Consider the following 23020-nt stretch of genomic DNA (forward strand, 5'->3'; position numbering starts at 1 on the left):
TTAATTAGCAATTGTAGTGAAGGAAAACATTTAAACGATAGATAGATAGATAGATAAATAGATAGATAGATAGATAGATAGATAGATAGATAAGATAGATAATGTCCCCTTAATAAACGTCCTCAGGGCTGGTTGCTTCTTAATATATTTGTAAACTATACAAGCTAAAGAAGTTGAATGAATAAAGTTGTCGTAGAATCATGATTTGTGGTTTTACATACCAATGATTGCAGTGGTCAAGAGTGTACACTTCAAATGCAGCCATTTCGTTATGAAAAATTGGTCATATTAGTTGAAAATAAGAAGAAAAAAGAGTTTTAAACGTATATACCGTTTAAAGACAAAAATTAGAACCACGAAAACCGAAGTTAACCTACCTCTTTTACAACAAGCACCCGCTTTTGTTGCCCTTGTTTTAAACTTACGGTGACATTGCTGAAAGACTTCAATACCCATAGTCCTTCGCAGCTTAGAGGTAGTCATGTGATTATACTGATGACAAGGAACAGCTTCGACAACAAACATCACTTTGCTATATAGTGTATACCTTTATAAAAGGCAAACCTTCCGGGGTATTACACATATATTTCCATAAACAGCACTGAGATATGATAGATATTATCCTTGTACATAAGACTACTTAATTACAATGGCGGAAGTAGAGGTTCAGGTAAGCTTGTCATGCTAAAGCTAGCTGGCTGATTCTTCTGTTTTTCTTGTAGTTTAATTAATTCATATAAATTAATAAGTCACTGGGGAATATTATTTGGCGTGTTTTAAGCTGATTTATTTATTTATTTATTATCTAACGACATCGTAGCATGGAAGACAACAATTTAGGATTACATTGAAGATTTGATATTACTTGTCTGCATGCAATCGTTAGACATATTGCACGTTAAAATTAGGTGTACTACAGCCCTTGATATCTTAAACCACGATTAACTTTGGTATGTTACTGTATGTCGTATTATTTTTGTTTAAAGCAACTCAGTATATTCATTTTTAGGAAAGAAAACCAAGTGAAGAATTTACAGATGAATCTGAGGTAAGGAACGCACCATTACATCATTTTTTTGTTATTTTTTCTTAAAAGAAGGAGACGGGAAGTGAACCTTAGAGCTATTTTGTATGGACGCAAGGGGAAAAGCAAAGCAAAACAAAACAAAGGCAAAAATGTCATTCAGTTGCACCAGTATGCCAATGTAGAAATCAACAATGTATTGTTAGTATCAGGTGTGTTCATGATTCTGTCAAGCTTTTTTTCTTTTCTTTTTCTTTCCCTTTTTTTCATTCCTCAAATAAAGCTCTGTACCTACTGAAAGGACTGTAATACATCAACACAGCTTGATCCCTGAAGGATCTTTGTCAGGTTTTCAGAGGTGTCCAACACTCATGAATTACAGATAGCTTTCCAGATCCATCAATATTATGACTGAACTTTGGCATGTTGTAGTACACTTCTGCTTCTGAGAATCACACATGGGGTAAATAAAATATAGCATTACACACCAGCTTGGCAGGAAGTGGAAATTTTCTTTATAGGAAGCAGAAAGTAAAACAAATAGGAATACGGCATTGAACACACTTGACTTCTCTTACAAAGCTGTAATGTTGAAAGAAATCTGGAAAGAATTCTTATTTGTTATTTGCATCTGTTTACTAAGTATTTAGTGCTGTATGACACAGACTGAGGGATTATGTGTCTCCTCCTTGTAGGTGCAAATAACTGATTATTTGTTCAACATACAGCAGTGCATCATTGCTTCTTTGGGGTTTACTGCTGTTGTGTTGACAGCAGCGATGCGTTTCCTGTGCACTCCACACCTCATTGAAGAAATAAGCAGAACTTGTCAAAAGTGGGACTCTTTTTAAAGTCGGATGCAAACTGCTTGTTTGTCCAATTTACAGACTGGACTTTTTTAGAGTCAAAGTCTCATTAATACTAGAATTTTGGGTCAAGTGCTTATAAAAATTTTGATTCTTACGGTGAAAAAAAGAAAACATTAAATGAGAACAAAATATAAACAATTGTTGTAGTGCTTGAAAATTTGGGAACCTGTTAAATTTTTTTAAATTCCTGTATAAATATTATATTTTTGAACTACTCTATAAAGTTGAAATTAAAAACTCTTTTAAGGCCCTTCCTCAACACTTCTGTATAATTGAGGTCAGGACTTTGACTTGGCCATTTCAAAACATTAACTTTGTTCTTTAACCATTCTGAGTAAAAAAAGACTGGCACGATGAGGGTTGCTGTCTTGTTAAATCACCAAACTCCTCCTGAGATACAGTTCACAGAAATATTTCCAGACATTTAGAAATTTTCTATAAATCATGATTTTTGTCCCATCAATGGTGTGAAGCCATCTTAGTACATATGCAGCAAAACAGGCCCAAACCATTTCACTGCCTGCACCATGAAGAAGGTTCTTATACTTAGATGCAGTATGTTCTGTTCTTTAAAGGCGATGTTTCCAACTTTTGTTTTGGTCTCATCTGTCTATCTGTTCCAAAAGCCTTTTGGTTTAATCACATGATCTACAGCAAATTGTAGAGATGCATTCATGTTCTTTGTGGAAAGCAGCATCAATTTTTCGCTCGACTGTTTAAATTTCACTTGTAAAGTAATTGTTATTCTTAGAAGCTTCTATACTTCAGCCTGTAATATTAGATGCTTTTAGTCTTTAATTAAATTATTGGGAAATAAGTTTTAGTTTAATTTGTTTAACCGGGTTCTTTATTTTTACTTGTAGAAATTCTGATTTCTGTCATTTTTTTTCAGAAATAAGCATACTTTCAAGACACCAACACGTGTTTTATATAAATATTTGACCTATATGTGATGTTGATATAAGATCATTGTACTGTCACTGTAACTAAATGGGCCACAGTGGTCTGATTTGTAATGAGATAAGAACCACTGCAGATATTAGTCAATCAACTAGGCGGATTTTTTTAATCAATACAAACGTATTAAGACAAAATCCATCCCAAAACTTTGTTTAAATGTCTTTTTTATGATTTGCATGTATTAAAATATAACTTTTCCAAATTTATAATTAAAACAAAATGTGCATAAAATCCCCAATGGACTACTTTCTTCAATTTATTCTGGGGGAAAAAAATATTAAAATGATATTGTTATATGTAAGTTGGCTCAACCACGTCTTAATGGCCTGTGAGTAATGTGGCAAAGAAAAAACATGATATAATCAAAACTTCCTTAAAAGAGTGAAAAAAAACAACAAATTAAGGCAAATTAGAAAACAAGTCATGATGTGTATTTTATGAGTATTAAGAGTATCTCAGAAAGTTGGCGAATCACACAGTTCAAGTCTTTTTACCAAAACACTGCAAGTTTCTGCAGTCATTCTTAATATTAAGGCATATTCAATAATTTGGTTTTTTTATGATACACACATACACATTTACTTGTGTTTTACACATACAAGCATTTGCTTGGTTTATACATTCATTTAGTCAGATTCTTTAATTTGCCACTTACAATATCTACATGTTCTCTTTGAGATGGGAGCAGTGGTTGGCAAGAAAGTGCATTATTTTTTGCTGTTGAAAGAAACATTCCTCTATTTGTCATCCTAACAGCCTTTGACTAGTGTAGTCTTCCCTGTGTACTTAAGGCAAAGTGTTATCCTTGATGTAGTCACATTGAATGGTTCAGCTTGTTGTATTTAAGCTGTCAATAAGCAAAGAAAATGGCATAAATGGTTACAGCATAAAGGCCACTTCTGTAGTTGACAAAACAAAGAGCAACTTACAAGAGATAGCAAAAGTTTAAAATGGGTATTTTCTCTGTGGGGATGAAGTTTGCCTTTGTTGTTTGATACGCCTTTGAAACCCGTGACAAATGCCCTCACATCAGAAATCTCACAACCAGAATACACAGGAAATAGCCTAGATATGGCGTTGTTGAGTGGGAAAGGATTGTTTTTGAAAATAACATTTTTTTCCACGCTATTGTCCCCCACCTCCAACCCAGTAGCACATAATGGCAGACAATGTTTTGAGTTGATTCACCCTCTGGGCAGCCACAGACTGTGCAGCATTGGTTATAAACCGAATTATGAGTAATATTCAGGCTGTGACTGACCGCAAATGTTGACTCATGCTGGAAAGTGTAACATAGTAGAATACCTTAAGTGTGCTTTATGAAAACAATAAATTCATGTATTTGGCTGGGGATAAACAGCACCAGCAAAGATGAAAATTATTTTATCAGGTATTGCATGCAAGGTAATGGAAATCTGTATATGTGCATACAGTACATGTACATGTGTACAGATTAGATTAGATTATTTACTTCTTTTGGCAGTAACATGTATATGTACATGAGTGAGAGGGGGCGGTAACATCTGAAAATGCCATTCGTTGTTAGCAATTTTTCTTATTTTTCTCTTTATTTTTATTACTTTAAAGTGTTTCTCTAAGAAGAAAGACACCCGAATAACATATAGGGAAGATAATCAGCAGCCATGAATGGATGTATTTTGTTAGCATTAAATGAAACTGGTCTCATTGTCCATCTATAAGTTGAAAAATTAAAAATATACAAATTAGAACTAATTAGGCCATATATTGTCTTATTCTCATACTACACTTTCACTGTCAAATCACTATTTTATCCCTGGTATATTATAAAAAATAAAGTTGATGGTAAAATAAATGCAAAGCTATCTGTAGTTGCATTTCTGGTGTAAACTTGGCATCTTGATGAATGATAAAAATGCTTTGGAAATAGTTTCAACAAACAACTGGTTATATACGCAGACCTGTCAGAGGTTTTACAAGGACTTGCAGATGCAACACAGTATTAGTTGTTAAAGAGTTTCAGTTTATTTTGCTGTGTTTTTAGGTTTTTCATTGTTTTAATCTTACTTCACATCTCTTCTTAACTTGTTAGGTTAGAGTTGTTCCATTTCAGTTGAACCTCTATTAATAATGATGATAATAATTAAAAAGCAGATGCAAACAGTCTTTTTTGAATTTACATTGTAAATAAAGTGCATGATAGGTTAATGGGTGAAACGTAACGCTTTAAGAAATTAAAATTGTGGCATTTCTTTATGTTAGCTTATTTGCTTCAGACAAAAACGTGTAAAAAGTTTGCTCCATTGAGCCACTAGTTTCTCAAAGTCATGATGATAATTAATTGTTAAATTTTTTTGTTTGTTTGTTTGTAAAAATAAATGAATAAATAAATAAAGCTAAAAGGGCAGATATGACAATAAAAATAATCATCAGCTGCTGTTTTCTGTCTCAATTTATCAAATTAGAACTGAAATCTGTAGATGTGGGATTTATTCATATTCTTGTAAGATTGGTACTATTAGCACCTTTGACCACAACCATTTCTGTTTGAGATCTAAATAAGAAAATAAAAGGAAAAAAAAAACATCCCCATCTCTAAATCTGCTCTAGATCTCCTTCTGCTTCTGAGTTTAAATTCAGGTTGGCCCTATTTGTGCTTTGATGTTTTCTCTCCATCTGATTTCATACAGGTGAATAAAGTCTAAAATGAATTTTATTAGCTCAGTGGGAGCATACATTATGAAGTTAAATGACCTTGTAGAGCTTCTTCATACAAGTTTTATGAAAGATCAGGTTCGAGTACTTCAGAGTAAATACTTGAGGAAGACTTGCATGTTTCAGCTCACTGCATGCACGGTCATAGCGATGGCTTTCTGAAATTTTGTGAGGTGACGCTGTTGTAATGACTACCTTTAAGACAGCTTTCAAGTAAGATCCCATCTTGCTCTTTCAAACAGGAGGAGGACAGCGAGGAGGAGCCCAAACTGAAGTATGAGAGGCTCTCCAATGGGGTGACAGAAATCCTCCAAAACGACGCAGCCAGCTGTATGACCGTCCATGACAAGGTAAAGGTGATAATCCACCACCCACAAGGGCATTTCAGCTTCAAGTCCAATCATCTCCAGATGAGGTTTTACTTTATATACATTTGAAAGATGTCATCTTCAAAGTTGCTTTTCATCCCTTCTGCTCAATCTGCAAAGGCAGGCCATTCTTTTCTCACCTTTCCCTGCTTTTCCTCTCAGGGAGGTGCACCAAAAGGCAGCATTGTCTTTTCCTCTTTTTATTCCCACTCCTACTTATTTTTCACTCCTTTTCCCTTGTTTGCTGAATTTCGATATTTTTAAGAGGGCCACTCTCAGATGATGCTTAATCGTCGTGGCACCAGCAGCACACTTGCACGCCTGAGCAGACCAAAAGTCATACCTAGTTACATCTCCTCACCTGATGTTTTATTAACTACAATTGATTTTCATTTATTTATTTGTACTTTAAGGATTTGGTTTTCTTTTCTTTCTTTGCCTCAAAACAGACACCACGCCACACTGAGAGGCTGCTTTGCTGAAATTCCAAATTTGATCTGACTGTTTTTTTTTCCTCCTTCTTATGATTTTTTTTATTTATTTATTTATTTTTTTTGGCTTATGTACTCTCAGCCATCCAGCTACATGCATGGTCACACCAGCCCCCACTGCTGTGACAAACTCCCACAACCTTAAAGCCACCAGCAGCACATATTGCCTTATGTTGCCTCATATTTTAAGTGTCTGAATCAGAATTTCATTTGAACAATTCCATCCTGATAAATCCCTTTAAAAGTCGCTCCGCCTCACAAGGTTGAACCCTTTATTTATTTATTTTTGGTTATTTTATTTGGGGAGATTGCAGGGGCTCTGTCTGACATGCTCAGCTGTGCCTGTAAATATAAGCATTTCATTATAGACTGCACTGAAGCATGGTGGGCTCACCGCACATCCACATGCTGGTCTAGAAGGGAGGGGGATTAGGAGGAGGGCATGGAGCAGGGGCTAGAGTGGAAGAACACACACTTAATCTAATGCCAGGAGCCTCTAGTTTCTATAATTTTTTTTGTCCCTGTGGACTCGTGCACACACACAAACACACATGCACTTCTGCTGGAGCACAAAACAGAAACTAGTTGCTGCTCATAGAAATAATAAGACTGCGCTGGGCAAAGAGGTGATTGGGTTGCATGGGGAGCATGGGAAGAAGTCAGATGTACAGTGCATTTATTATGCTTCAGCATTTTAATTTGGGGGAAAAAAATACTATTTCACACTGTCTGCTTTAATAAATAGGGCTTTTCCACCCCCTGCAATTTCACAGTTTTGCCTCCAAGCCCACCCAATCCCCACTCTGTCCATGTCACTGCAGCTCCAGGACATATATTTTATCCTCTCCCACAGCTTTTATGAACACAAGTTTTTTCTTTTTTTTTCTAAAATCTTGAATTAGGTTCAAGTATCTTCTGGTTTAATTTGTCTCTTTTCAGTTTCTTGCTCTAGGTACCCATTTTGGAAAGGTCTACCTGCTGGACATCCAAGGAAATGTTACACAGAAGTTGGAAGTTGTGAGTATCTTAAAAAATATCTTTAAGGACTGCTTCAGCATATAAATACGTGACTAATACATGTTTATCCTTTTTAAAGTGTCATGTTAAGATGGTTAGCATAATTAACATTATACTTTTCATGCATATTTACAATAAGTAATAATTATATTAGTATGCGTGGTCAGTAATTTTTAGAACACATGTCATCCTGATAGCCATTCATAGATGTCTGGATGTGGGCCCTTTCAATAAAGTACTGATCTGGTCATTAGATGAAACGTCAATATACTATGGCTGTCAAAAGTAACACATCTACAGTGGTATCTAATTTATGTAATTAATTTGGGTAAAATTTGTAAAGCATTTAACGTATGCGCAACATCCATCATTTATGCCAGCGAGACATGGAAGTGTCTAAAGATGAGCCCAATCTATGGATGGATTTGGAGGCATCACACCTGTGGTGGATGAGGATGTTTTAACACCCACACTTTTCCCACATTTAAAAAAAAAACAACAACTTTTCACGTAGTTTCCACAAACGTCTCTGCTCATCTCTGTGTCTGCCCAACCCAGCGTGGCAGCTTTGTCACTAGTACCATCTCTCTTGTTGCGTTGTTTATTGTTCAGTTCAAAAGTAGTAAACTAGCAGTTCATGGTTCACACTGGTACATATTTACCCAAAAGTATTGCTTTTGGAGGCATTAGCAAAAATACTAAGCTACATTTATCAGTCTTGTGTTAATCAGACCCATGTTACTGTCACGTGAAGCTGAAGAATGTTGATAACAGCCTATTTTAGTTAGATATAGTTTTTATTTCATATTACTTTTTAGTATTAATGAGTTTAGCTAGTGAAACAGGTGTAAAATCTACCAGTCATCAGACAGCCATGCACACATGTATGAAGACAGACCAGGCTCAGATATCTAGTGAGAGTGAAACAGCGAAAGGAATAAATTGCTTGCGCTGTGCAGATTGGAGACACAGAGCTGATCATTTAGGGACCATGAATGTGATGAGAAAAATTATGAATAGGTTCTGAAATACAAACCAGAGCAGGACCCTTCTCTAAAATAACAGCTGACAGGTGGTAGAAATGCTTTGCAGGCTGGTCTGGAAAAGTTTTGATGGTAGGCCAAGGTAGGGGCACTGACCAGGAAAAGGGGGCACATGAGATTTTTTATTTATTTTTTAAGGTCTTGATTTCATGTAATATTGAACTGATTATTATAACTAAAGTGCTCGTCTAATGTAAAAATTAGAAGAAGAACCTAACTGATATTTGGCTGCTTTTTCTGTTCATTCAATACAGTAAAAAGAGGCACAGTTTAGGCACAGTCATGAATGGTGATTAATAATAATTAATTAATTTGTATATATATATATATATATATATATATAGCTTCACATCATAACCTACCCTCTCCTCAAGGTCTGAATGCTATTTCAAGGCCTTCTTCATGTTGTTTCCAGCATTAATGGAAAGTAGCCTAAAAATATTAGAAAAATGCTCCCATGCAACCGTTTGGTAGAATAAACTGAAATTATATCTCATTAAAAATTTGCTAAAGGAGACCTCTCTGAGTCGTCTCTACCTCCTGTTTATGTAGGCCTAATGCAAGTATATATTTTATGCCATTATGTTGTGTTTTTAAACTTTTTAAAATAAATGACACCTAAACATTTTGTTTTCTATAAATCTTATGTGAGCTTATATAGTTATTTGTCTCATTTGTCTTTATATTGGCCCTACCAAATGCCCTACCTGCTCTAGCAGCTGCCCCCCAACCCCGCCCCTGCAACCCTGAATTGGATTAAATGGGTATATAGAGGATGGATGGATGGAAAATAAGTCTTCCTATTATTGCCCCAAGGAATTGAAAAAATCCCTAGAAACAATTTTCCTTTGATTTTTTTTTTCCTCTGTGTGGACATTAAAGTGTAACAAAATAACTCTTATGTTTTACTCGTGCAACAAAAAAGCACCTTTAGATTGCACAGGGAAGCAATAAGAGATGTTCTGGGATTTCACAGAGTGCACTGAAGGAAGCTTTCAACTAAATAATGCATTTGCCAAATTTGTAATTAAAAAATTATTTTTAACAACTGATTCAGCCCCACGGTTTTGCTTCATCCTTATATTTGAACTCACATGCTCTGTATGGGATCAACTCTAATATTTTAATTGGCAAGTCAGAAATTGGTAATCAGGACTGACTTGCTTGGCACAAAGGAACAGTTTTAAGTTACATATATTACTGTACATGCACTGGTGCCTTTAAATTTAGCTTTCCTGCTGAGCTTGTTGATTCAAGTGCTTTTAACCCAAGCAGCTTATTGCCAGTTATTGGTCTTTGCATGAAGGAAACATGGAAGTTGAAGCCACTGTGGTCTGGCTCTTTGATTTGTGACATAGTTTGAGAGTGTGATGATCAGGATATGGTGAAAAGATAATTACGATTTGGTCTATTCGTAGACTATTTCTGCAGGAGATGCAAATGTACAATACAAGCAGTTATTGTCTACACCTTGGGAATTTTTTATTTTCATTTAAAAGCAAAAGCATCACCATTGAAGGGGATCTCAGTACAATTGCATGCTCTTTGCATTGAAAGACATGTATGAGGTCATGCAGCTATTACTAAATTGCAAAGAATTTGCTTTTTTATTTTCCTGGGATTGCTCTTAGGTTAAAAATGTCAACCAGCAACATTTGGCCTGTCACAATGATATCCCCCCTTCTCTTAAAAAAATGCTGTGATATTCTGTATTTGCAGAGTTCAGTAAAGATCAACCAGATCAGTCTGGATGAAAGTGGAGAGCATCTGGGCATCTGCTCCGAGGATGGGAAGGTGAGATCTGTCTACCCATCACTGCTGGTTACTGATCCTTGGGCCTCCAGCTAAGAATCGCCAATCAGTGTTTTCCATCTTTCATAATTCCTATAAACTCATCTTATCGGCCTCAAACTTTATGCTAATGATTCAGAAGTTGAGGTGTTTGTGAAAGAGTTTTTAGAAGGAACTTCTTCACATTCAGAGCATTAACCTGAAGTTTTATCTTCACCATATCTACACAAAAACCCACAATTTTTTTTCACAATGTTGGAATTTCTAAAAAGCTCATAACAATTTTGAAGAGTAGGGGAAAGGATTGTACTCACATCTGTTGAGCTGTCAGTCAGCCATCAGCCGCTCTATGGATACCCTCTCCATGTTCTTGCTGTTATCTTGTCTCTTCTCATCATTACCACCATCCTTCATGGATTTTGCAGTCAAGATATGCTTTCTGATATCGCCCTCCCCCTACTTCCAGCACTCTGGTGGTAAAAACAAGATCTTGTCGCACAAAAAGTGGAGCAGACAATTAAAATCAATGTTACAGCAATTGTTTGCCCCGATCAATTCAGTCTGCTGTTAATCCTTTGAAATCTAACTTAATCCTTAATCACTGATGCGGTTCAAGAAAAGAGATAGCATCTTGAAAATGTTTCTCCCTTTTTGGGGCCTTCAGATAAAGGAAAAGTGGGTGTCATGTCCTGTAATTCCACATTACAATTTACTGTATCAAAGCTGAAGATGTGGTCAAGTCCAAGATTATGGCTTTTGTTCTAAACCCTGCAGGCTTCAAAGAATCAACTTGTCCACTAATTGGTAGCCCAGCGGAGAAGTAGGACCAATCAAAGTCTTCACTGACCGCACATCCCCCCGCCGACCTCAGACAGTTTCAGAGGCAGCAATTAAAGGAGAAATTTTCAGTTATTCACCTTTGCTTGTTGTTCTGCTGCTTCATCTGTTTCAGGTTCAAGTATTTGGTCTCTACACAAGAGAGGGCTTCCATGATAACTTTGACTGTCCCATAAAGGTAAGTTTTTCCCCATAAACTTTTAAAATGTTTTGTCACATATGTATTGTGGCTTAATTAAAAAAAAATATTTCAGCCTTCTAAATAAACTTCTTTTTGCAGGTGGTTGCATTGCATCCTCAGTTCAGCAAATCAAACTACAAACAGTTTGTCACTGGGGGCAACAAGGTAGGCGTGAACAATACTTTCTCCTGGTGCAGTCATTACAAGCAGTTTTTATAGAAGTGTCCTACGGAAATAACTTGTTCCGATTGTGTTGGGGTGAATCCGATTCCTGAGAAAACTGAGTCACTTTGGCTTCGATGAAGGCAAAGCCCAGTTCTTTGTCTGGTGTGAAAGCCTCTTACTTTTCTGTCTCTTTGCTGGAGTGCCCTCGGCAGAGCTGCCCATTTTCACAAAGTGCTGTTCTCTCAACAGTGTTTCAAAGGCAGCGCTTCACAAGTGCAGCAAATAGACGTCATTATAAAGAGGATACATAGTCTTCAAATTTCAGCTGCATACAGTGATCTCTTTGGGAGGCATGTATAAGGTGAAAAGAATTTAGACCTTAGATTTGTCTCTTTTTTTTCCCCCTCTGAAATAACACCACTGGCCAATTTAACAAACCAGCTATGATACTATAAACTGTGCTGATGTGGCGTCATTGCACAAGCATCTATAAATAAGGTATACTGACATTTATAAAGCCCTGTGAGGAAAAACTTTCTCCATGAAACTCCATTATTAGTGTTACTTTGCCATTTTCTTTCAATTGGCGCTGATTCCTCTCAGTTCCATGTTGTGAAGGCCTCCACAAGGTGCCTGTGATGAAAATCAATAAGCCTCAACGGGAGCCACATCCTGTCAAAGGAAATTCAATTTTGTCTCCCCAGTTCTTTTGTCATATCATCTCTTTGTAGAGCAAACTGTTTATTAACATAGCCCAACTGCTGAATTAAAGAGCTGTCTCCAGGCCTCCTTGGTAATATTATGCACTTTTAGAGGGCTTTTTGTACAACTTAATACAGTAAGGACAGTAACAATGCCGGGAATGTGGAAGAAAAGCCACAATAGATTAAGTCATAGAGAGGCCATCAATTCCACACACAACACAAGCCACATGCAGCCCTCAAAACCTTTACCACACCTCTGTAAGAAGACAGTTCAGTGAAAACATGGCCTGAAAACATAATGAAGACGACTTTTAAATATGTTTTTTTTTTTCAATACCATACCTTAATTTTTGTAATAAATGGTGTGTAGCCTAAAGAAGCAGTAGCCCTCATGATGAGAGATGTTAAATCACGCCTTTAACACGTCTTTTATAGCTTCCACATCATCTCCTACTTGCATATTTTTGTTGGCCATGTGTATCTTTAAAATGACTTCTTCTTCCACCAGTGAACGTGAATCTAATATGAAGCTTTTCTTGCTTTGGTGGAGTCAAATGAACAATTTGTCTTAATTTTCTTTGAGCCAAAATGCTCTGAAGTGGAGTTAAGTCTGCACATGAGGAGGAAATGCAGTTTTTACTTCATTATTTGCAATTTAACTTAAATTGTACATTAAAAGGCATCTACAGCTACTTAGCTGACGCAGTGGCTGACTGCTGTGTTGGAGCAATAAGCTATTCATCTACTGCCCTCTGTAGGTCAGACTGCACTACTGCACACATGCTGTCTGCTACGTGAGTGCATAACGCCATCCTAATTTCTTCCCTCAAGCTGGTTCTGTATGAAAAAAACTGGATGAATCGCTGGAAGACTTTGGTTCTACATGAAGGCGAGGGCACAATCACTAATGTCCAGTGGAGAGCTAATCTGATCGCATGGGCCAACAACTTGGTGAGTGACTTCTTTCTAAGTGAAGCTGCATTTTATGTCCAATGTTGAATGTGAATATTCTTATGATTCTCTGCTTCTTTTAGGGAGTAAAAATTTATGACATCAGTACAAAGCAGCGGATCACCAATGTGTTGAGGGACAACGTCGATCTGAGGCCTGACATGTATCCATGCAGTCTGTGTTGGAAAGACAACACCACTCTTATTGTTGGTTGGGGTGCATCTATTAAGGTTTGTTTTATGTTCATTTCATCAGTTATTAAAGGCACCAAATGTTGAAGTTCATAAGTGTCATCTTGCTATTTTTTTCCTCAGATTTGTGTTGTGAAAGAGCGAAATCCCACTGAAATGAGAGATCTGCCCAGCCGCTATGTGGAAATAGGTATAAAACACTCCACGCATATAGATTACAGTCATTTTATCCTCATAATATTTAGAGATTTGTCTATTTCTTGACATTTGTTGTTACATTTTCCACATCTGCTGTGACAAAAGTACAGGGATTCATGACGTTAAGGAATAATGTAACAATAAAGATTTTGTTAAGTGACATTAATGCTATAACAGGACATTTCTACAGGGCTGTCAGGCTTACTGTTAAAAACATATTTACATTTAATGCTCTTATCCAAAAAGACTTAGAAGTGAAGAACACCATTTAAGATTTAGTGGTCTGTTTCACTTTTGTGGAACCACAAAGTTAGACCACCCTGGATTTGAGCTGACTTGTGCATTAGAGATGGCCCTATCAGACGACTTGTACTGTATGACCAAGTTTAGATAGTTGGGTGCAGACCTGGCTATGACTCTATAAACAGCATTATTACTTGAATTTGGTTCAGGCAGCTTTTTGGCCGATCAAACAACAAAATTGCTTGATGATCTTTAGGGGTTTTGCTATGCATGCTGGGAGCCCTGCTCAAAGAGCATTGCTGTAGTTAGGGTGAGAGATAATCATGTCCTGGAGCAGCAGTCTGGGATCGCAAACAGAATTAGATGCTGTTTTTCTTTTTTGTTTGTTTTTTTTAGTAAAGTGCCAAGTTGGGTGACCTACAGACAGATGCAACATGAAGATAATGTGAATTTTCTTTTTTCAGTTGTCTGTGATGACAAATAGCTCTGTCTTTAGGGATGTTAGTTGAAGCTTGTGTTACTTCATCCATGTAGATATGTTGGCCATAATGATGTTTTATATCCAGCATTTGGTGTGTTTCTTTGTGAGCTACTGTTTTAAGGTAGTGATGCAGCTTTGTAGAGATGTCTTTAAATATAAAATGCTCCTTCTGGCTAGATTGTCCTTAACCACATATTTTAAGGAGATATGCTGCAATTGCTTGTATGAGGGTGGTATTGTATGGTGACATGCAATGACAATTCATTCATTCATGTTAGATGGTCTTTTAGGAAGCCTGAAAGGCTAACTTCTTTCATGTGAGCAGCTTTTTATGTATGAAGAAGGACTTTGGAGTTCCAAGTCCTTAAGTCCCCACCAAAGGATTTGTTCTGTCCCACAGAAGACACTGCTTCAAAACTACTGGGGGAAAAAAACTCATTTGTTGTCTAGGCTTTTCTTCCCTCACTTTTTACTGATCAGCTGACCAATGGGGGATTTAAAGAAAGAGAAATTAGGGTTCTCAGATAAGTGGTAGCAACAGGTTCTGCTTGTATGTTCAGAATAATTTAGTCTATTTCTTTGTTTATATAAAGTATGTAAATGTATTTTGATTAATCCAAAATTAAATTGTAAACTTGTATATGGCAATGATATGAGAATTTAAATGTTCTGTTATATAAATGCTATTACTGTGGTGTCAGATTGTGTTAGTCTTGGTCTAAAATAATGTAAAGAATCCAGGATATTTTTCTAATATGGTTTCAGACATATTTTGCTGAGCAGTAATAACAGGTTCATAATTACTCAGTTTGATGTTATAAAGCTAAATAAAGTTTTACACAAGTACATCCCACCGCAGATCTCTCCATATCTGACTCACATTCTTTAAAATGTAAAATATTCTGATTCTTTCAGTGTCTGCATTTGAAACGGATTTTTTCATCTGTGGTCTGGCACCGCTGGCAGATCAGCTGGTCACCCTGTACTTTGTGAAGGAGAACTCTGATCAAATGGTATCAGTGACACTTTTAATTATGTGTATTAAAAGGACATATATTTTCAGCATATTAATACTCATCATGCATATGTTCAGGATGAGGATTTTCGTGCACGACCTCGCCTGGACATCATCCAGCCGCTCCCCGAGGGCTGCGAGGAGATCTCTTCAGACGCTCTGACTGTACGCAACTTCAAGGACAATGAGTGTAGAGACTACCGCCTCGGTGAGAACATAAAAACCACCCACACAGAAATGTCACGCTGTCTTTTACTGCGGTCTGATTTCATTATGCATCCACTCAAATGTCAGCTGTAATGTGCAGCACGCAGAACCATAAATGTATTTTCATTAACAGAGCATTCAGAGGGAGAGCCGCTCTTCTACATCATCAGTCCCAAAGACATCGTTGTGGCCAAGGAGCGAGACCAAGATGACCATATTGATTGGCTGCTTGAAAAGAAAAAATATGAGGTTTGTGTTGTTGAACTTTAATGAATTTTGCAAAAGGTTACAGTCTATGATGTCAGAGTTTAATTTAGTGTCCCGTAACTTTTAACAGGAAGCACTGATGGCTGCAGAGATCAGCTTCAAAAACATTAAGAGACACGACGTTCAGAAAATTGGAATGGCTTATATCAATCATTTGGTGGAGAAGGGAGACTATGACAGTGCTGCAAGGTGAGTCTTATGTGCTGCAGGTGTAAGTGATATTTGAAATAGATAACATTTTGTTTCTAACACCTCCAGGGTCTGAAGTACAGAAACTCTACTCTATATTCAAAACATGTGAATTCATTAGATGACATCACAAAAGGAATTTATTTTAAGGGGCCATTTGTATTAATGACGATTTTACTTTTTTTGTTTTTGTTACAATTTCAGATTTTCCAGGTCCCTCTGGAAATTTGACCTAAGCACTAAAATTTGAACAAAAGCACTCCCAATTAAACAAACGTAACAAATCTATTATATTTGATCATTTCATTATTAAGGAAAATTATAAGGTAGTTAAACTCTTAATGGTAAAAGTATGTGATCCATGAGGATTAACATCTAATTTAAAGGTAAAATTAGAGTCTGAATTTTTTTGTTTAAAGGGTCACAGTTAAGTGTATTTGGATGCTTAAAATGATCAAAATAACTGAGTTTTGTCAAAATCTTATCTGCATAACACTTTGTGGAAATGCATATCAAAAGGAGCTTTCTGAGGACCTCAGAAAAAGAGCTAGTGAGGCTCATCAGGCTGGAAAAAGATTACCTAACCATCTCAGTCCACTGGTCTTTAGCTTGTGAACAAATGGAGGAAAATCTGTACCATTGTTTCCCCAGGTGTCTCCCCAGGTGTGGTTGACTACAAACATCACTCAAAAAGAGAGGTGTGCATTTGTCTGTGAGGTTACAAGATTTAAAGTGAGCTGTTCATGTGAGAAAAAAACACCAACATCCCAGAGTTGGAATTGTTAACTGATTAATGATGAAGAGTTCTGCAGCATAAATGTGAAAAACTGATCGTTATTTGAACTGTTCCTTGGTCACTGCAGCTCAAGCGGGTCACCCATGATCATCAAAGCAAAAGTTAACATACTTTTGCCACTCTCATGTTGGATCTTATCTGTCTACCTTTGTTATTTCACCTCATGTAAAACGTTTGTGAAATTCTGTTAATATTATTCAGAAATAAAGAAAACTCTTAAGCCAACGCATGATGTTGGTGCTGGAGGACTCTAACTGCCACAAACACGTCCCAAATCAAAAAGCAAAATCTTATTTTTGTTCTTTGTATTATTTAAGCTTTTTTTACTTTTGATTTTTAATTCCAGGAAGTGTCAAAAGGTTCTTGGTAAAAACATGGAGCTGTGGGAGAATGAAGTATACAGGTTCAAGACAATCGGGCAGCTGAAGGTTGGTCTGAGGGGGGGGGGGGGGGGGGGGGGGGGGGGTCTGTCTGTTAACACTGGCATTATTAAAGTATGATGAATGACATTAAATCTGGCACATTTTTCTTGGAAAATAAGCATTTGTTCAGTATTGGTCTTTATATTTCACCACCTCTCTGCAATTTCAGGCCATCAGTCAGTATTTGCCAAGAGGAGATCTGCGCCTCAGACCAGCCATCTATGAAATGATCTTGCATGAATTTCTAAAAACTGACTATGAGGTACTATTTCTTCTGTGAGTCTGTACTTGTTGTGACAAACCCAGCAACACAGTAATCCATCAGCTGATGATTGTCCACCTCTCTTCCTTCTTTTCCCCAAAGGGTTTTGCCACACTGATCCGGGAATGGCCAGGAGAGCTTTACAATAACTTGGCCATTGTTCAGGCCGTCACTGATCACCTGAAGAGAGATCCCACCAACAGCACTCTCCTCACAACCCTGGCTGAGCTGTGAGTGATATTAACAAACGTGTCACGTAATTTTAGACATTTTATGAATTAATTTATTGAATAACCTCCCCTGTGTCAGGTACACGTATGACCAACGGTACGACAGAGCTTTAGAAATCTACCTGAGACTGAGGCACAAAGACGTTTACCAGCTAATCCACAAACACAACCTTTTCTCCTCCATAGAGGACAAGATCGTCCTCCTCATGGACTTTGACAAAGAGGTAATTCACTGAAAGCATCTTCATCTGTATCACAGTCAGCACACCCAGTTGCTGTTATGTCTATTTAAGTGATATAATGTGTCATTTTTATGTGGATAGAAAGCTGTTGACATGCTTCTGGACAATGAAGATAAAATATCTGTAAGTACACTTTACTTTCTTGAATCTTTTCACCCTTGTTTTGATTAAAAAGAAAATTGATGCCTTGTTTTTCACTCTTCTACAGATAGACAGGATAGTTGAAGAACTAGCAGACAGACCCGAGCTGCTGCATGTGGTGAGATGAGTTTGCATCTGAATTTCACAGTTTAAACTAAGATGTAATCCCATAAGAACTCTTAATAATTCTTTTCTCCCCCACAGTATCTCCATAAACTGTTTAAGCGGGATCATCACAAAGGCCAAAAGTACCACGAGAAGCAGATAGGCCTGTATGCCGAATATGACCGTCCAAACCTCCTGCCTTTCCTGAGGGATAGCACACACTGCCCTCTAGAAAAGGTACACAGCATCTTGTCCCTTTTAAAATCAGCAACATTTACAAAACATCTATCGTTTTCTCTTACTTTCTCTTTGTGGTTTGTACTTAGGCTCTTGAGATTTGCCAGCAGAGGAACTTTGTGGAGGAAACAGTCTTCCTTCTCAGTAAGTGTTTTGTAAAAAAAAAACATGTCCATTATTAGAAATTAGTAGAAACTAACCCAGATTGTTGCTCCCAGGTAGGATGGGGAACTGCAGAAAAGCCCTGCAGATGATCATGGAGGAGCTTGAGGATGTGGACAAAGCCATAGAGTTTGCTAAAGAGCAGGATGATGTAGAGCTGTGGGAGGACCTAATCTCTTACTCCATCGACAAGCCACGTATGACTCTTCCTCTCCTGCTAACTCACTTAAACCAAACCTCTGTGTTTTTATCTTAAACAATCTTTTCAAGACTTCTCTCTTTGTCATTTTGCTATCGTTTCTAGCGTTCATCACCGGCCTCCTCAATAATATCGGCACTCACGTTGATCCCATTCTCCTCATCCATCGCATAAAGGAGGGCATGGAGATCCCAGACCTCAGAGATTCACTTGTAAAAATCCTTCATGACTACAACCTACAGGTTAGTGGTTTTTTCGTAGAATAATGGTTTTTCATTTGATATCTTAGAATTGCAAAAAAATAACTTAAATTTAGTAATTGATCCAACTAATAATAGTGAACATAAGCCAGTCGGCTCACCCAATACTTCCAGTTGACGTTATTTATTATTATCATTCTGAGAAGATTAATGTAAAAACTTTCAACTAGTTCATAGGATTTGAGGAAATCTTTTACCTCTTTATCAGGTGTTCATTTTTCACCCGACTGGGTTGCAGTTAATACTCAATATTTGTTTTGAATCTATTATTTTTTAATTCTCTCATGTTTTCTGTACATTTTGATTCTCTGCAATATTGATTTAGATTATGTACGTTTTGGTTTTGCATTTACACAAATCATCTCTCAAATGAGCTGTTTTCACTCCATTGTCTAAAAAAAGAAAATATCTTATTTTAAATATACTTAAACATTTTGGTTACTATTTGATTCGAACATAACTATTGGTCTTTTATTTGTTTATTTTTTATCTTTTTAAATGCTTAATTTATCTACTTTTCACTGGATTATACAGAAACTAAATTAATTTGCCCTGAAAATTAAATACAAGGAATTATGAACTTTTTAACTACAGTGACATAACATGAAAATTCTAGTGTTGGTTTTTATTATTTGACATATCATAAATACATACTGTATGTTTGACAAATGCATTATACTACAGTTTGAAAAAATAATTGTACAAGGAAATTATATTTTATGTCTCTACAATAAACAAAGTGACTTTCACTTGAAGTTGTAAGGATTGTAAGCCGTCGTGGGAAAACACAGACAAATTGTTTATAAAGCTAAAAAAAGTGTTTTTTAGCTTTGAGGGTGGATTTGGCTAACCTGGTCGTAACCTGGTAAATTGATTGTATTTATATAGCCCTTTTCTTGTGTTAGTTGACCACTTAGAAAACACTTTTTACACCATAAGCCACATCCATCCAATTATACACTCATACATCAATTTTTAAATTATATGAACAATGCTTTCTTATTTATTATTCACACACACTGTAAAACATTAAGAAGAAACTTTTTATTTGTTAAATTATCTTCATGATTTAGTAGATTTTGTAGAACACACTCAAGTCTAGGGTTAGTTATAGATAAGACTTATAAATAATCCCAAAACGTTTTCAGACATTGAACTTCAAGGACTAATAACTTGAAAAATAGTCTGAAGTAAAAATGTATGATTTTGTGAGGTTCAGTGGATGTAATGGGAGTTTATTATTTTTCCCAGTATGACGGTTAGAATAGCTTCCAAAGTGTTAAAAACCTAGTAAAACTTAAGCTTTATTTGGAGGAAGGTTACACTGAAATTCTTTTACTCAAAGAGCTGTGTCACACATTTTTAGTACAGTTAAAGTGTTTTATTGAGGTTAAACCATTTTTTTGTTTTGTCATCTGTAAGATTCTTTTGAGAGAAGGATGCAAAAAGATCCTGGTGGCCGACTCCCTCTCTCTGCTCCAGAAGATGCATCGAACACAGATGAGAGGAGTTAGGGTTGATGGTGTGTACATATCTTTTTTTTTTAACATTAATGCAAGTGTGGTGTAGATAAAATATATAAAACTGAGCTCATACATGTCTTGATTCTGTTGTTCTTTCAGAGGGGAACATTTGCGAGTCATGTCATGCTACAATATTACCCTCAGGTGGGTGGTTGATGCACTTGCATCCAGCTGTCGTAATGTTCTGGTTAAAAGCACTCCTTATTTGCCAATGTTTGCTTAACTTGTGTGTTTCAGATATGGCCAAACCCTTCAGCGTGGTGGTGTTCCACTGCAGACACATGTTTCACAAGGAGTGTTTACCATCTCAAGGAGCAGTAAGTCACATCCTCATAGTCTGTATCACAGCGCCTTACATTAGTTCTTTAATTTAATGTTACTCTATCGGTGAATTCCAAACATAAAACAATCCTTACCGAGACTTTTCTAACTTTCCCTCTTTACTGTCTCAGATTCCTGGGGTGCAGTTTTGTAACATCTGCAGTGCGAAGAAGCGAGGGCCTGGAAGTGGAATCCTTGAGATGAAAAAGTAGCAATTGTATGTGCACACAATGTTATTACTAAAGCTTTTGCAACCCCTCCCTCCTTAGTGTTTTAATCAATGAGAATCACTTTCTCTCAGTCCCTTAACTGTACACATGCAGAAATGCTAAACATTTCTTATTGGACCATTGCTGTATATTTATATCTAAAATGTAAAGTGCTGTGCTGCTCTGCCTCAAACTAATGTGATTTGGTGATGGAAAAATAAAATCTCATACCCAAAATGTATCCATGGTTTTTATCTGATTGCTATTCATGTCTCCTTATTGTGGCTTAGCTCAATCTTGACAAGTCAATTAGGTCAAAATATATGAGAGTTGAGTAAAAGAATATGCTCTCTGCAACTGAGCAGCAGTTAAATGTCTTTCTTTTATGATATAAAATGTAGTGACTCAATATTTTATCCATGAAAAGGTTGGGAGAATATATTCTCACCAAAGATTCAATTAAATGATTTTAAGGAGAACAAAAGAAGCTTTATTTAATTTTTACTGATTAAGATTTTGTATGCTATTTACTGTGGTATGAACAGGACATGACTTGGGTCTTTTGCTGAAAATCATAAAGAACAATGAATGCTGATGAACTTGAGTTTATTTATGTAATCAGGCTAATTTTTCATGTTGCTTTCATTACAGTTTGAAAATTGAGATGTAAACACTTTAGGCCTGTTAGATGGACACCTTGAAAACACTGCAACTGTAATGGCATTTTCAGACCTACTGTTTGGTTTTTGTTTCGATTTTCCAAGATTTCACTTATTTTATTTTATTTTTTTCTTGTTCAAAACAACTACAGCCAGGCAAGCTTTTATAGCGCTCTGGAAAACGTCATGCAGAATCCATCCACACATGTCGTGATTGGCTGTAAATCTTAAAATCTTTTTGTAATTTGTTTATTAAACTATGTTTTTTTGGTTTAAATTACAGTTATGACAGCTTTAGATACAATTGGGAACATTTGCATCACAATGAATATGTTTTTGTTTTTATAAGCTGCAAATTTTAGGGTCTTCGCCTTCTATACCTCTGTTATTTGTTTTTGTTGATACCTGTGAAAAATTTTTACCCAAAAATATATTTGGTTTTACTGAAAACTGTTCATGCAAATTCTGATCCTTAAGCTAATTATTGGGATAAATCAGAGGCTATGCCACTATCTTCCAATATATTGCAGAAGAAAAATTCATAGACAACTATTCTGGATAAAGTGTCACACAGCTTCCAAGTTTTACAGAGTAATCCCCAAATTTGCAATTGGTGAGTTATCTAATGTGACACTGTCGTGGCTGTTGAGGATGGACCTCCCAATGGAAAGGAAAATCTGGTCATCCTGTCAGATTTTGGAAAATATAGAGAGAAGAGGTCAATTTATACTGTTTGAGGTAATACGAATGTGTTATCTCTCTAGTGAGACTGGTCAGTTTGGTGACTGCATCAAAAATCATTTTGAGACTATGAAAAACTGTTAAAAGACTCATTTTGAAAGACTGGAATTATGCGACAATAAAGACTGCTTCCTGTGAGAGTATTTCACGTGCTGGGATTATTTATGGACTTTATTCAAAACCAGCAGACTTTTTACATACACTAACAGCACCTGTTTCCTCCGGATTGCCTGAATGGCTACAATACATCATATACAGTATTTTTTTTTCTAAATGACTGACAGAAATATCCCACTTAAAATCATTTATATCCGACTTCCCAGTTTTATTCTCATCTGCATTTTAAGTTTTTTTCAAGGTCTTTTACAGTGTAGTTGTTATTATAGATTCATTATTCATGGACTAAATTATAAAACAATGCATAACGAAAAGTTGGTAATGCTATTTTAAGAAATAAGATTTATTTATTTATTTACTGTAACAATATATTAGTAATGCGAAGTTTCTTTGTGGACAGTAAAAATAAGCTAATAACACAAACGTTGATTTTGAGTGCGCCTCAAGCGCAGTTACGTCACATCCGCCGTTTCCCTCCGGAAGTACAGTTCATTTTTATTCACAGGGA

General features: G+C 36.3%; 1 protein-coding gene across 1 annotated transcript; it reads left to right on the plus strand.

Annotated features, from left to right (window-relative positions):
* Positions 1 to 480: 480 nt before the first annotated feature.
* vps41 (VPS41 subunit of HOPS complex) lies at positions 481 to 21232 on the plus strand. Its single transcript, XM_041968621.1, has 28 exons — positions 481 to 670; positions 1010 to 1048; positions 5790 to 5897; positions 7346 to 7423; positions 10186 to 10260; positions 11210 to 11272; positions 11375 to 11440; positions 12976 to 13095; positions 13179 to 13325; positions 13410 to 13476; positions 15124 to 15221; positions 15302 to 15431; positions 15564 to 15679; positions 15768 to 15886; positions 17029 to 17110; positions 17274 to 17366; positions 17469 to 17596; positions 17676 to 17820; positions 17920 to 17961; positions 18047 to 18097; positions 18184 to 18321; positions 18411 to 18465; positions 18540 to 18680; positions 18788 to 18924; positions 20365 to 20464; positions 20565 to 20609; positions 20703 to 20782; positions 20918 to 21232. Exons 1-28 carry the CDS (start codon positions 650 to 652, stop codon positions 20996 to 20998), a joined length of 2565 nt encoding a protein of 854 aa, XP_041824555.1. The 5' UTR covers positions 481 to 649; the 3' UTR covers positions 20999 to 21232.
* Positions 21233 to 23020: the final 1788 nt, after the last annotated feature.

Source organism: Melanotaenia boesemani, chromosome 18, assembly GCF_017639745.1.
Source record: "Melanotaenia boesemani isolate fMelBoe1 chromosome 18, fMelBoe1.pri, whole genome shotgun sequence".
NCBI lineage: Eukaryota > Metazoa > Chordata > Actinopteri > Atheriniformes > Melanotaeniidae > Melanotaenia > Melanotaenia boesemani.